The sequence below is a fragment of the Coregonus clupeaformis genome, chromosome 37, assembly GCF_020615455.1.
Source record: "Coregonus clupeaformis isolate EN_2021a chromosome 37, ASM2061545v1, whole genome shotgun sequence".
NCBI lineage: Eukaryota > Metazoa > Chordata > Actinopteri > Salmoniformes > Salmonidae > Coregonus > Coregonus clupeaformis.
Genome location: NC_059228.1, coordinates 29,485,199 through 29,500,439, shown reverse-complemented (window position 1 = coordinate 29,500,439; position 15,241 = coordinate 29,485,199). Strand labels below are relative to the sequence as shown.

Sequence of the window (15,241 nt, the reverse complement as noted above, 5' to 3'; positions counted from 1 at the left end):
CGGGTGGAGTTGGGTTGCAAAATCGATCATATCACGCAATTATACCGTTTATAAAATGGTCAGATATATTTTTTATACAGAATAACTCAAAAATAAGGGAAGCTTGTCATGCGAGGTCTTAGTGGCTGGGAGAGGGGTGCTTAAGTGCGGGTGCCCCGGTTCGCCTGGTGGGCAAGGTTGTGGAGGTGGCTGAGCCACGGCCGGGATGCTCTGATGGGTGATTCCCAGAGAGAGGGGTGTTGGCTGGATACGAAGAGTAGGCGTGGAGGCCTGGAGGTCTGGAGGTCCAGGGAGTAAGCTGGACCTCCAGACGGCCGGTACATGGCCGGTACAGTGAAACTGGAAATGGGTATGCTAGCGATTAAGGTCATAATGATTATCAAAATATACATAACCAGATACAGTTTATGGTCTAGCTACTGGTATACTCACCACCAATGGGGACCAACAAACTCCAACCGCCTATTCCGCATAATATGGTACTTCAGTTCGGCAGGGCATGCAAACCATATTTGTTCGCTGTGTATTCTGCTGGAAGCATGCATTGCATGGTCAATCCGTATAGGGCTTTCAGTCTCAAACGGCCATGATCCTTTGAACTCATTAGGGGCGATTAAACAACGGGGCCCCATTCAATGAAGGGGGGCGGAGGGGCGATTTGCACAAGGAGCTTGGCAAAGGGGGGCATGAATTGTTGACATAATTTAATCCAACCCCAAACTTAATTTACTCAATGTGACACACTCAGGTTCCAAACTCAGTTTTAGACGAGACTGACTTTATGACCAAAATTATCCTATTTACACTTTCTAGTCAATTTTGACACTAGAATAAATGTTTCTGACTCCTATCGATGCCTTTTCAAAGGGATTAGTTGGTGTTACGGATACAGGTATCCTGTATGTGTTTTTTTGTGTTTTTCCTCTCCTTCTGCCCTAGTCGTATCCTTATTCTAGTCCTCCTCTGTTCCTCTGGTGATGTAGAGGCTAACCCAGGCCCTGCAGCCCCCAGTATCACTCCTACTCCCCAGGAGCTATCATTTGTTGACTTCTGTAACCGTAAAAGCCTTGGTTTTATGCACGTAAATATCAGAAGCCTCCTTCCTAAGTTTGAGTTATTCACTGGGTTAGCACACTCCGCCAACCCCAAAGCCAACACCTCCTTTGGCCGCCATTCCTTCCAGTTCTCTGCTGCCAATGACTGGAACAAATTGCAAAAAATCTCTGAAGCTGGAGACACTTATCTCCCTCACTAACTTTAAGCATCAGTTGTCAGAGCACCTTACCGATCACTGCACCTGTACACAGCCCATCTGAAATTAGCCCGCCCAACTACCTCATCCCTATATTGTTATTTATTTTGCTAATTTGTACCCCAGTATCTCTATTTGCACATCATCTCTTGCACATCTATCATTCCAGTGTTAATACTAATTGTAATTATTTTGCACTATAGCCTATTTATTGCCTTACCTCCATAACTTGCTACATTTGCACTCACTGTATATATATTTATTTCTGTTGTATTTTTGACTTTGTTTTGTTTTACCCCATATGTAACTCTGTGTTGTTGTTTTTATCGCACTGCTTTGCTTTATCTTGACCAGGTCGCAGTTGTAAATGAGAACTTGTTCTCAACTGGCTTACCTGGTTAAATAAAGGTGAAATAAAATAAAAAAATCACAGGTGTCCTTTGTGTTCCTGATTGTGGTCGTTGGGGTGTCCCACCTGTCCGACATCCGTTTGTCTGCTGATTGCTGAGGTGGACCAATCAGTGGACATTCCTCTGTATTGCACCACCTGTTTCTGGTTTTTCACTCACAGCACACATCCCCTTGTTTTAAAAGCCAGTCAGTTGTGTTTGCTGACAGAGACTCTTTTTGTTTGTGAGTATGGATACTGTGGTGTCCTGTTTTTTGTGTACTCACTCATTTGCTGGTTACTCTGTATGGTAACTATGTTGTGTGTTCCTGGGAAAAGGGGGATTTAGCAAGTTGCCCTTGGGCATACATTACCCGTAGAAAGAACATTGTCTAAAAATACTAGTTAGACCTGAGCGGACCACCCACTGTATTTTTGTATGGTTAGCAGTAGCTTAGCGGTTCTTGAGGCAGGCAAGATCAGTTTAGGGGTTTTTGACATTATTGTTTCATTCCTTGGGTCCTGTTCAGCCCTTTTTCCCAAACCTTTACTGTGTGTTCATAATAATAATTTTGTGTTTGACGGTAGCTTATGGTTGTCGGTGTATTTTTGTTCTCACTGTTTCCGTGTCACTTCTAATTTGCATGAGTTATGTTACGGGTCTCTTTTCCATCCACCCTAGACTTTTAAAGCCACGGGGTTCGTAACAGTTGGTTTTTAGGGGCAGTCGTTCTTTATCAATCATTCAGTAGGCCTACAACTGAAATAAAGGCATTTCTTGTTACAGACAGCAATTATACTGGACCAATATCATACAGGTTACATGAATGGAAAACTCATGTTGGTGCACTCATTACTTTTACATTTCCAATTTAGGTAACCCATTAATTACAACTATAATAAAGTATGACTATTTATTATCGGGCCTTGCAATTTTCACTGTTCCTGATAGGTCGATACTTCATTGGGGGCGTGAGTAGAGAACCTAGACACCAATGCAGCTGTCTGGTATCACACTTGCTTGACACGGTAACAACATGAGATCAACTGATCTGCTGGTTTATTCTTTGGAGTTTTTGGTTGCAAGCAAGTTTGTCTTAATGTAGGTTTATGTAATCTCCCGTTAGTAGCATTTTAAGAAATCCAGAGCTACCATCAGAGATGAAGAGGAAGAGAGAGGCCCAACTCGGCGGAAGATCTGTCTCCCTCCAGCAGGTGGCGTTTCTTTGTTTCGCCCACCAAGCAAAGAGTTTTTGTATGGAGGTCAATAAGAGAGTGTCGAATTTGGTCAACAAAAACATTTATGGCTTATTTGCTACGTGAGGTTTATTTGATCTAATAGAAGTTTCTTAATGCTTAAGTTGTTACGAGTGTACTGATATAAGTAGGACACGTGACATCACGGCAACTTTGAGAAAAAACACTTTATATCGGAGTTGGCTATGCATATTCATGGATGAGGCTAGTAGCATAGCATCTCTCTCCATTGAATACAGGCGGTTGATGTCAACAAACCTCATTGAATATTCAAAACAGGATTACAATAATGAAATGTATCCACCAATCCAAAGAAAGAATGGCCGGAGCAAGACAGCCCACCATGCCGCTTTGTGGACAACAACTCCGATTGTTAGGGCTGAGAGACATATATCTTGTCAGTACATAATCTTTGCTAACATACAGCTGCATGTTAAATTTTGCCTGTTGGTTGCAATGGACCCATTGGGTTATTAACAAGACAGACGGTAAGTGCATGAGACATTCTTCAAGAATAAATGGGTAAATATCAAGAATTGAAATGACCATATAACAGCTTCCCAAAATCCCAGACTGTAGCTTTAAAGGGCCAATCCGGAATTGAATCAATAACAAAGCGTATTTCCCGCAACGGTTTCTGTAAAAATCTGAGGGATGGGGCTGGAGAAATGTAATCACTCTCAAATTCATAGACAGCGATATGGATGCAAGGGCTGACCATCTATGACATAAAAATGATAGTTTTAACCATGTTTTGAGTCTATACCGTACTTGTTTACATTTACTTTGTTTACAAACATTGGAGTAAAACAGGCTTATATTTTGGGTTCTGATAGGGTACGACAGTTAAACTAAGCTCATGTGGCATTTATAATAATATTAATTTGGTGGTGCTTATATTTGTCTTATTTCATATGTGTGAATGGGAAATGAGACCCTGGGAGAGTGGGTTCACAGCCGGTGTCTGCCATTATCAATGGTGACCCTGGAGCAGTTAGGGTTAAGTGCCTTGCTCAAGCTAAAAACCTTTCGGTTACTGGCCGAACGCTCTAACCGCTAGGCTACCTGCCACCCCGAACCATCTATGATGTAACCATGTTTTGAAGATATGCAGTGTTTGTTTACAATTACATTCATATAAAAGTTTTAAAAAATGATCTACCAATCTGGGATTGGTCATCCATTTTTACCAAAACAAGTGGCGGAGGAACTGCTTTGTTGTTTTTTGAATCCCGGATGGCCCATTTAAAGGTTTTGATGGCCATTTAGTGACTGTTGATGGACAGACAGAACATTCCTGGCCAGTGCCCACTCCGTACAGGTTAACGTGAATGTAGGGGAAGGTTCCTCTAAATCTGTCCTTTTCAGATGCAGGTTTCATGAGGGCTCTGTTAGAATGGAATGACGAATGAAAAAGGAACTATTATCAACAGCAAACATACTGACGAGGCGCTGCTGATCAAAGTGTAATTTTGTCAAATTCCAGCACATACAGCATACATAAAGGTGAACATTTGATGTGTGGAAATGTGTATAGTCAGCAACTTGACTTGATCGACTTTTTCACGACATGGAAGTGGTTTTGCATCTGGCTTCAATTTGACAAAATGACGCTTTGATCAGCAGCTTTTCTTGTCAGAATGTTTGCTGTTGATAATAGTTATTTTTTCATTTGTCATCACACGCTAATCAATCATGTTGCAACCGAGCCCTTATTAACCCTGCATCTCAAAAGGACAGCTTTAGAGCAACCTTCCCCCACATTCGCATTGACCTGCATGAAGTTTGACATGCTTGAGCCTGAAAACAATAGAACAGTGGGTCCTCCCATTTTGCCTCGCCTATATAGAGTTTATACCTTCCACTCTGCAGGGAGAAGGATTCCCGACAGCTGACAGGCTCTTCAATTCTCTGCAAACTTAGGAGGAACATTAACTAACCATGTTGAAGGTACTTTTCTTTATTTTAAATATGTAGCTAGAATATTTATGCAACAGATCTTCTGAGAACTTGTGAAGACAGTGTAGGCCAGGGTTACCCAACTACTGGCCCACGGGTGATTTTATTTGCCCCCCCCTCCCCCCCAAGTTTTATGAGCAAAAAATATATATTTTACTAAAACAATCATTTCAAACCTTGCTTACATATATATTTTTTTGGGGGGGGAAATCGGTTCCAAAGTATTCCCACACATAATAGTGAGATAATGTATATGTGATCTTATACAAATGTAAGCAAGGTTTGAAATGATGTTTTAGTCAAATATTATATGTGTTTGGGCTTCTTGCGGTCAATTTGCAGTCTACAAATTATTTGTAATTATGTTCCGTCCCCCTGACCATCCACTCAAAATAAAATTGTCCCTCCGCTGAATCTAGTTGACGATCGCTGGTGTAGGGATGCACAAAACATTGTTTATCTTGTCAAGGTGCTCTCATGTTGTTTGAATGTACAGTGGGGGAAAAAAGTATTTAGTCATCCACCAATTGTGCAAGTTCTCCCACTTAAAAAGATGAGAGAGGCCTGTAATTTTCATCATAGGTACACGTAAACTATGACAGACAAAATGAGGAAAAAAAATCCAGAAAATCACATTGTAGGATTTTTTATGAATTTATTTGCAAATTATGGTGGAAAATAAGTATTTGGTCAATAATAAAAGTTTCTCAATACTTTGTTATATACCCTTTGTTGGCAATGACACAGGTCAAACATTTTCTGTAAGTCTTCACAAGGTTTTCACACACTGTTGCTGGTATTTTGGCCCATTCCTCCATGCAGATCTCCTCTAGAGCAGTGATGTTTTGGGGCTGTGTCACGCCCTGGCTCTAGGGACTCTTTTAAGTTGAGCCAGGGTGTGTAGAGTTTATGTTTTGTGCTCGTTGTGTCTAGTCTAGTTTTTGTATATCTATGTTGGCCAGAGTGGTTCTCAATCAGAGGCAACGAGTATCAGCTGTTGCTGGTTGTCTCTGATTGGGAACCATATTTAGTCAGGTGGTTTTCCCACAGTGTTTGTGGGATCTTGTTCCGTGTTGGTTTGTGTTTTGCACCTGTGGACGTCACGTATCGATGTGTTGTTTTGTTCGTGTATCATTTAATAAATAAGTATGTTCACCTTCCACGCTGCGCCTTGGTCCTCTATATCCGACGATCGTGACAGGCTGTCGCTGGGCAACACAAACTTTTAACTCCCTCCAAAGATTTTCTATGGGGTTGAGATCTGGAGACTGGCTAGGCCACTCCAGGACCTTGAAATGCTTCTTACGAAGCCACACCTTCGTTGCCCGGGCGGTGTGTTTGGGATCATTGTCATGCTGAAAGATGTTTCCACCCCCATGCTTCACAGTAGGTATGGTGTTCTTTGGATGCAACTCAGCATTGTTTGTCCTCCAAACACAACGAGTTGAGTTTCATCTGACCATATGACACTCTCCCAATCTTCTTCTGGATCATCCAAATGCACTCTAGCAAACTTCAGACGGGCCTGGACATGTACTGGCTTAAGCAGGGGGACACGTCTTGCACTGCAGGATTTGAGTCCCTGGCGGCGTAGTGTGTTACTGATGGTAGGCTTTGTTACTTTGGTCCCAGCTCTCTGCAGGTCATTCACTAGGTCCCCCGTGTGGTTCTGGGATTTTTGCTCACCGTTCTTGTGATCATTTTGACCCCACGGGGTGAGATCTTGCGTGGAGCCCCAGATCGAGGGAGATTATCAGTGGTCTTGTATGTCTTCCATTTCCTAATAATTGCTCCCACAGTTGATTTCTTCAAACCAAGCTGCTTACCTATTGCAGATTCAGTCTTCCCAGCCTGGTGCAGGTCTACAATTGTGTTTCTGGTGTCCTTTGACAGCTCTTTGGTCTTGGCCATAGTGGAGTTTGGAGTGTGACTGTTTGAGGTTGTGGACAGGTGTCTTTTATACTGATAACAAGTTCAAACAGGTGCCATTAACACAGGTAACAAGTGGAGGACAGAGGAGACTCTTAAAGAAGAAGTTACAGGTCTGTGAAAGCCAGAAATCTTGCTTGTTTGTAGGTGACCAAATACTTATTTTCCACCATAATTTGCAAATAAATTCATTAAAAATCCTACAATGTGACTTTCTGGATTTTTTTCCTCAATTTGTCTGTCATAGTTGACGTGTACCTATGATGAAAATTACAGGCCTCTCGCATCTTTTTAAGTGGGAGAACTTGCACAATTGGTGGCTGACTAAATACTTTTTTCCCCCACTGTATCAATTTGAAATATAACACTGCTTTCATGTACATCAAAGAAAGGAAAACTACAGGTGTTTGATCTTAATTTTATCACTCTTTTGTTGCTGAGAATTTTCCTTCACTGCAGGAAATGCTGATGAGCTTTGAGATTTACATAAATTCACTGAAAATCCACTCTAAACCATGGTTATATTAACAGTATTGTACTTTTCATGTAGTCTACTTTTGGCCAGCTAATAGCCTAACCACCGATCAAGCAACATTTTGGACTAAACGTTCAAATCCTGTTGCTGCAGGATAATTTTGCTGTGATAATATAGATCAAATTAAGATCCTACATCTGTACTAGACTGTCATGGTCGTTGAGAGACGGGTCAGACCAAGGTGCAGCGTGGTATGCGTACATGTTTATTAGAACGAATAAACACTCGACAAAAAACAACAAAAGCAACGTAACCGTGAAGGTCCTAAGGGCTATAACACCACAAGCCTAACATGAACGCAAACAAGATCCCACAACTAAGGTAGGCAACATGGCTGCCTAAATATGATCCCCAATCAGAGACAACGATTGACAGCTGCCTCTGTTTGGGAACCACACCCGGCCAACATAGAAATACAAAACTAGATATACACATAGAAATTCACACCCTGTCCAAACCAACTAAAGACAACCGGGCTCTCAAGGCCAGGGCGTGACATTTACCCCCCCCAAAGGTGCGTACTCTTGCCGCACCAACCTGACTCATTAGGGGAGGGTCCGGGTGGGCATTGGGCGTGACGACCTCTCCCTCTCTGCCTCCCCGTCGGCGCGATGCTTCCCCTCTCCTTCCTCCCACGATGCACCAAGCCCTGTCTGGACCCTGGTGTGGGAGGCCCCGAACCTGGAGAGGGGCTGACGTCTGGGCCTGGAGTGGAGCCGCTGACCGGAGCTGAACCCCGGTGGAGAGGACTGCTCTGGCTCCGGAGTGGAGACGCTGACCGGAGCTGGACTAGGCACCGGTGGAGCGGACTTCTCTGGCTCCGGAGTGGAGCCGCTGACCAGAGCTGAACTGGACCCTGGTGGAGCGGACTGCCCTGGCTCCGGAGTGGAACAGCTGACCGGAGCTGGACTGGACCCCGGTGGAGCGGACTGCCCTGGCTCCGGAGTGGAACCGCTGACCGGAGCTGGACTGGGCACCGGTGGAGCAGACTGCTCTGGCTCCGGAGTGGAGCCGCTGACCGGAGCTGAACTAAGCACCGGTGGAGCGGACTACTCTAGCTCCGGAGTGGAGCCGCTGACCGGAGCTGAACTGGACCCCGGTGGAGCGGACTGCTCTGGCTCCGGAGTGGAGCAAACTTCCGGACCCGTATCCATCCCAATCTCTGGAGCAGGACTAAACGCCGTGCCCAGCCTGGACACCGACGCAGAGGAAAATTCCAGCCCTGTAGTAGGACTGGTTGCCGGCCCCAGACTTGGTACCGACATGTTTAGGAGCTCCTGCTCCAAAACGGGGCTGTACGTCGTGCCCACCCTGGGCACCGACTCAGAGGTGGTTTCCAACCCTGTAGTTGGGCTGGTTGCCGGTCCCAGACTGGGCACTGACACGCTAAAGTGCTCCCTGCAGGGGACCGTCGCTGGAGGTCAGGTGAGTTGTGTGGTTGGAGGAGGTGTAGAAACGCCACCTCTCTCCCATCGCTCCAATGTACTCACCACACGCTCCATTGCGCTGCCGAGAGCCTGGAACCTGCTCGCCTCCCGTTGGATACGTTCCTCCAAAGTTTCGGACAGACCGACTGTACCTGCTGACTCCATTTTAGGTGCGTGTTTCTGTCCTGGAATGGGCCGTGCCGGACTGGGAACACGCACCACTGGCTTGGTGCGAGGAGCAGGCATGGGCCGTGCCGGACTGGGAACACGCACCACTGGCTTAGTGCGAGGAGCAGGCACGGGCCATGCCGGACTGGGAACACGCACCACTGGCTTGGTGCGAGAGGCAGGCACGGGACGTGCCTGGAACACGCACCACTGGCTTGGTGCGAGAGGCAGGCACGGGTCGTGCCGGACTGGGAACACGCACCACTGGCTTGGTGCGAGGAGCAGGCACGGGCCGTGCCGGACTGGGAACTGGCGTTGGAGATCCACGACTGTTCCAGTCCTTCTCTCTCCACCGCCAATCCCCCTCCAGTGAGGACACCTCTGGGAGCCCCCACGAGTGAGGGAACAGAAAATCATTGTTGTCGTCTTCCTCCGACTCCTCTGTGTAAAACTGCTCCCATTCCTGCTCCCATGGTTATAGGGACTCCACCTGGAACCCCCACGGGTGCAATGGTCGGGGCTCTTCTCTCTCGATCCCTGACCACCCCTTTAGCCCCCCCAAAAAAAATATTGGGGCTGCCTCTCGGGCTTCCTCTTCGGCCGGCACCGTTGATGTCGCCGTTGATCCTCTCCTACCCGGGCTTCTTCCTTCGCCCAGGGTCCTTTATCGGCTACACTCTCCTTCATTGCCTCCCGGTAACGGACGGCCTCCTCCTCAGTAATTTTCCCCCAACCGAGGAGGACATCTACCAAGGTTACCTCCCGTTGAGTCCCAGGCGTTTGCTCCTTCTGGGCACGCTGCTTGGTCCTTTTATGGTGGGATCTTCTGTCACGGTCGTTGAGAGACGGGTCAGACCAAGGTGCAGCGTGGTATGGGTACATGTTTATTAGAACGAATAAACACTCAACAAAAAACAACAACAGCAACATAACCGTGAAGGTCCTAAGGGCTATAACACCACAAGCCTAACAGGAACAAAAAAAGATCCCACAACTAAGTTAGGCAACATGGCTGCCGAAGTATGATCCCCAATCAGAGCCAACGATTGACAGCTGCCTCTGTTTGGGAACCACACCCGGCCAACATAGAAATACAAAACTAGATATACACATAGAAATTCACACCCTGACCAAACCAACTAAAGACAACCGGGCTCTCAAGGCCAGGGCGTGACATAGACAAACAGTAGGTAGTGCATTTATTCATTAAGATTACAGTATATTGTTGATAGGTTCAATGTGTGAGGACCAATGCTATTATATTCGGTTCTGTTAGTTAGAATACTGTAATCAATATGTGACGTTGCAGACATTGATTCAGCTTTGACCTAACTTTATTGAATGAGCACAATTTGTCTGAGTAGCCTGTTCTCTACGCATAGAGAATATACACACGTGCAGAAGCTTTGGGAAGCTCTGGATCTTTTAGTCCAGCGGATCCCCAAAAAGTTGGATCTGCAGCCATGGCCTAAAATAAAAGTGTATGGTATGGTCATTTCTTATCAAGATAGGGAGTAAATAATCCCTGGGCTGTCCATATTTGAAACGTGTAACTAAATCATGTAAAAAAAAAAAAATCGGGGGGGATTGAGTTATTTGTGCCAGAAGGGCATTGGCCGGAATCAAACCCACACCAGAAAAGTGGGCCTATATGTGCGCGCTGAAGGCAGCGGCTCTAACCGCTAGACCACCCCAGGCCAAGATTCAGTAACATTTTGACCGTTGATTTGTAACCTTAGGTTCGCTAGAAACGTTAAGATGGCCCAAATCAGCTCATCAACTCAGTCAGGGAAACACAAACAGTAGCCTATTATCAGTTTTCACACTTTTCATTATGTGACAATGGATAGACTAATGGGTAGCCTACAGAATATGGACAAATATGGCCCCGTTGGTCCGAATGACGACTGCCTCCACATTGAGAGAAGGAGAACTGCGGGTTTCACAAAGCTCATTTGAATTTCCTGATGCGCAGGAAGAAAATTAGCAACAAAAGAGATCCGATATCTGTACACCATTCTGCACATTTGTCCAGACTATATGGGGTGTATGTGTTTGTATTTCTGTAACCATGTATGTTTTTGCCTCCCCTTTTAGAGAGAGGTTAAGACCTACCAGAGCCTGACTGTTACTGTACTCCGAGCAATAAACCACTCCTCTTATGATTATTGTGAGTCATATTGTTTTCGATATATGTATATACTTTTCATAGATTTCTAAATTCAATATCAGAGCAGACAATTATTTCATTTGAAGATTATCATTTTTTTAACAAAAAAACTATCCCTTTAAGCATTTAATCTCTGATCTGTTTCTACACACAAAATAGTTTCTAACGGTCCTGTTTGTTTTGCAGTGTCTCAGTCAGACTGTTATGTTACAGTAGGTCTCCCCACAGCATCTGCCAGGACCCTCTGTACTAAGACTGTGCCCAACAGCAAGACCCCAGAGTGGAATGAGAGTTTCCACTTCAGGGTCTACAGTCACGTCAAGGTAAACCCCCTCATACAGTAGGCCCATAACTAGGCAGAGATACCTCGTAGCGACATGGTGTCCCTAAAACTATATATTTGCACATAGGTAGGGTGTAATGACAGTGTAGCTACACATTTTGGGTGCTCGGGCATGCTGGTAAGTCACGTCCCTGGGAGTCCCCTTAAGGCCACTACACACATAAGGCAAACTACTCAAACGCAGCGACCTACTTTTGTGCAGCTCAAATTTTGGAATGGACCATATACAGTTGAAGTCGGAAGTTTACATACACCTTAGCCAAATACATTTAAACTCAGTTTTTCACAATTCCTGACATTTAATCCTAGTAAAAATTCCCTGTCTTGGGTCAGTTAGGATCACCACTTTATTTTAAGAATGTGAAATGTCAGAATAACAGTAGAGAGAATGATTTATTTAAGCTTTTATTTCTTTCATCACATTCCCAGTGGATCAGAAGTTTACATACACTCAATTAGTATTTGGTAGCATTGCCTTTAAATTGTTTAACTTGGGTCAAACGTTTCGGGTAGCCTTCCACAAGCTTCCCACAATAAGTTGGGTGAATTTTGGCCCATTCCTCCTGACAGAGCTGGTGTAACTGAGTCAGGTTTGTAGGCCTACTTGCTCGCACACGCTTTTTCAGTTCTTCCCACAGATTGTCTATAAGATTGAGGTCAGGGCTTTGGGATGGCCACTCCACTTGACTTTGTGGTCCTTAAGCCATTTTGCCACAACTTTGGAAGTATGCTTGGAGTCATTGTCCATTTGGAAGACCCATTTGCGACCAAGCTTTAACTTCCTGACTGATGTCTTGAGATGTTGCTTCAATATATCCACATAATTTTCCTTCCTCATGATGTCATCTATTTTGTGAAATGCACCAGTCCCTCCTGCAGCAAAGCACCCCCACAGCATGATGCTGCCACCCCCGTGCTTCATGGTTGGGATGGTGTTCTTCGGCTTGCAAGCGATGTCCTTTTTCCTCCAAACTTAACAATGGTCATTATGGCCAAACAGTTCTATTTTTGTTTCATCAGAGCAGAGGACGTTTCTCCAAAAAGTACGATCTTTGTCCCCATGTGCAGTTGGAAACCGTAGTCTGGCTTTTTTATGGCGGTTTTGGAGCAGTGGCTTCTTCCTTGCTGAGCGGCCTTTCAGGTTATGTCGATATAGGACTCGTTTTTGTGATGAGTGTGATGGAAGGAGTCAGGCGCAGGAGGGTAATCACAGAATACAGAGTTTATTCCGTCTTTACACACAAATGGGCTGGAATAGCGACAAACGAAACAGGCACAGGGGAAACTATCATCCCTGGCAATACACTGTAACGGTAGATCCAACAATACATAGGCACAGGGGAAAATCTACCCTGGCAACAAAATGGTACGAGTAGCTCCACCGAGCTACACTACTCAATTAAACAATCACCCACAAGGACAAGGGGGCAGAGGGAACACTTATACACGGACTAACGAGGGGATAAGAACCAGGTGTGTGTAATGACAAGACAAGACAAATGGAATGATGAATATAGGAGCGGCAGTGGCAAGTAACCCGGTGACGACGAACGCCGAAGCCTGCCCGAACGAGGAGGGGAGGCAGCATCGGCGGAAGTCGTGACAGTTTTACTGTGGATATACATACTTTTGTACCTGTTTCCTCCAGCATCTTCACAAGGTCCTTTGCTGTTGTTCTGGGATTGATTTGCACTTTTCGCACCAAAGTACGTTCATCTCTAGGAGACAGAACGCGTCTCCTTCCTGAGCGGTATGACGGCTGCGTGGTCCCATGGTGTTTATACTTGCATACTATTGTTTGTACAGATGAACGTGGTACCTTCAGGCGTTTGGAAATTGCTCCCAAGGATGAACCAGACTTGTGGAGGTCTACAATTATTTTCCTGAGGTCTTGGCTGATTTCTTTTGATTTTCCCATGATGTCAAGTAAAGAGGCACTGAGTTTGAAGGTAGGCCTTGAAATACATCCACAGGTACACCTCCAATTGACATCCAAGCTGTTTAAAGACACATTCAACTTAGTGTATGTAAACTTCTGACCCACTAGAATTGTGATACAGTGAATTATAAGTGAAATAATCTGTCTGTAAACAATTGTTGGACAAATTACTTGTGTCATGCACAAAGTAGATGTCCTAACCGACTTGCCAAAACTATAGTTTGTTAAAAATAAATGTGTGGATTGGTTGAAAAACAAGTTTTAATGACTTCAACCTAAGTGTATGTAAACTTCCGACTTCAACTGTACAAAGTTCCATCCTCTGTTTGTGTAGGGCCCTCTAGTCCCCAATCATTATCTCAAAAAAGCCCAGGGGTCTTGACTGGGAGTTTACAAGATGGTAAAAGATGGAATTGACTGGATATTTTACAGACTGTGACAGACCTTTTAGCTGCAGAGATGTAATCGTAAAACAAGTTCCTTTCCTACCGAAAATGGAATGACAATAATTACAAAATAATAATAATTTGCTTTGACAAACACCTGAAAAGCTAGTCTGGATGCATTTTTTCCCCTTAAATATATTGAAAATAATAGGTTATCATGTTATTTCACATGCTATGGAACAGATTAGAATTGCAAAAGGAATGTGTTATCTTGTGTGAAAGTTCTGGTATGTTACAGAGTGAGTGCTTATAGACTTACTAGTTTTACATGTGTAAACAAACATATACTGTAAATCAAAATACAGTACATGCAATCATGATCAAATGAAGTAGGAGATACCCTTGTCTTTTCAGAATATCGTGGAGTTGAAGGTGTACGATGAGGACAGTTTCATTGGCGATAGCGATGACCTGTGCTCCATCATAGTGTTTGACATCAATAACCTCACCCCTGGGAAGAAGGAGACCAAGACCTTCACCAGTGAACCAGTAGGACTATTCTAGCACTAAGGAATAGAACTAGAATATGTCATTAATGAATCACATGCTTAGTCTCCTTTGCCTCCTCTCTATTTCAGACCAAAGATGAATTGTGGGTTGAGTTTGAGTTGCTGGAGAGGTGAGTGACAACTTTGACATCCATGCCATTGAGGACCACTTTCAAAGCAGAAGATGTTGAAATGTTTTGTTGTAACAACCGTTACAAAAAAGCACATGTGAAATAGCTGTTTTCACATGTTGAGCTTAAATTTCACATGTGGAACTGCAAATGTTTTTTGATGCTATTGATTGTATTAATTTGAGATCTATCGCATCCCACAACAGAATAGAATAGGTCAACGTTTGTACTATGGGGGATAGTAGATTGACATAGGCTAGTACTTTTGCTGTTCGTTAGGCCTACTCATCTTGTTGGCTGACGAAAAGTAAATGTGGACAGTTCTTCCAATATCTTCAATATGCACCTCGGAATTGGATAAGGACGCGCACAGTTACAGTGGGGGAAAAAAGTATTTAGTCAGCCACCAATTGTGCAAGTTCTCCCACTTAAAAAGATGAGAGAGGCCTGTAAATTTCATCATAGGTACACGTCAACTATGACAGACAAAATGAGAAAAAAGAATCCAGAAAATCACATTGTAGGATTTTTAATGAATTTATTTGCAAATTATGGTGGAAAATAAGTATTTGGTCAATAACAAAAGTTTCTCAATACTTTGTTATATACCCCTTTGTTGGCAATGACACAGGTCAAACGTTTTCTGTAAGTCTTCACAAGGTTTTCACACACTGTTGCTGGTATTTTGGCCCATTCCTCCATGCAGATCTCCTCTAGAGCAGTGATGTTTTGGGGCTGTCGCTGGGCAACACGGACTTTCAACTCCCTCCAAAGATTTTCTATGGGGTTGAGATCCTTCGTTGCCCGGG

At 44.3% G+C, this 15,241-nt stretch overlaps 1 protein-coding gene across 1 annotated transcript in view; it reads left to right on the top strand.

Annotated features, from left to right (window-relative positions):
* The first annotated feature begins 4,781 nt into the window (after window positions 1-4,781).
* The window catches only part of pla2g4f.1 (phospholipase A2, group IVF, tandem duplicate 1), a 33,788-nt gene continuing 23,328 nt past the window's right edge, over window positions 4,782-15,241 (top strand). The window contains exons 1-5 of the mRNA XM_041867063.1: window positions 4,782-4,847; window positions 11,013-11,085; window positions 11,272-11,408; window positions 14,168-14,302; window positions 14,392-14,432. Coding sequence (XP_041722997.1) covers window positions 4,839-4,847; window positions 11,013-11,085; window positions 11,272-11,408; window positions 14,168-14,302; window positions 14,392-14,432 — 395 coding nt within the window. The 5' untranslated portion in view covers window positions 4,782-4,838. The remainder of the gene's footprint in view (window positions 4,848-11,012; window positions 11,086-11,271; window positions 11,409-14,167; window positions 14,303-14,391; window positions 14,433-15,241) is intronic.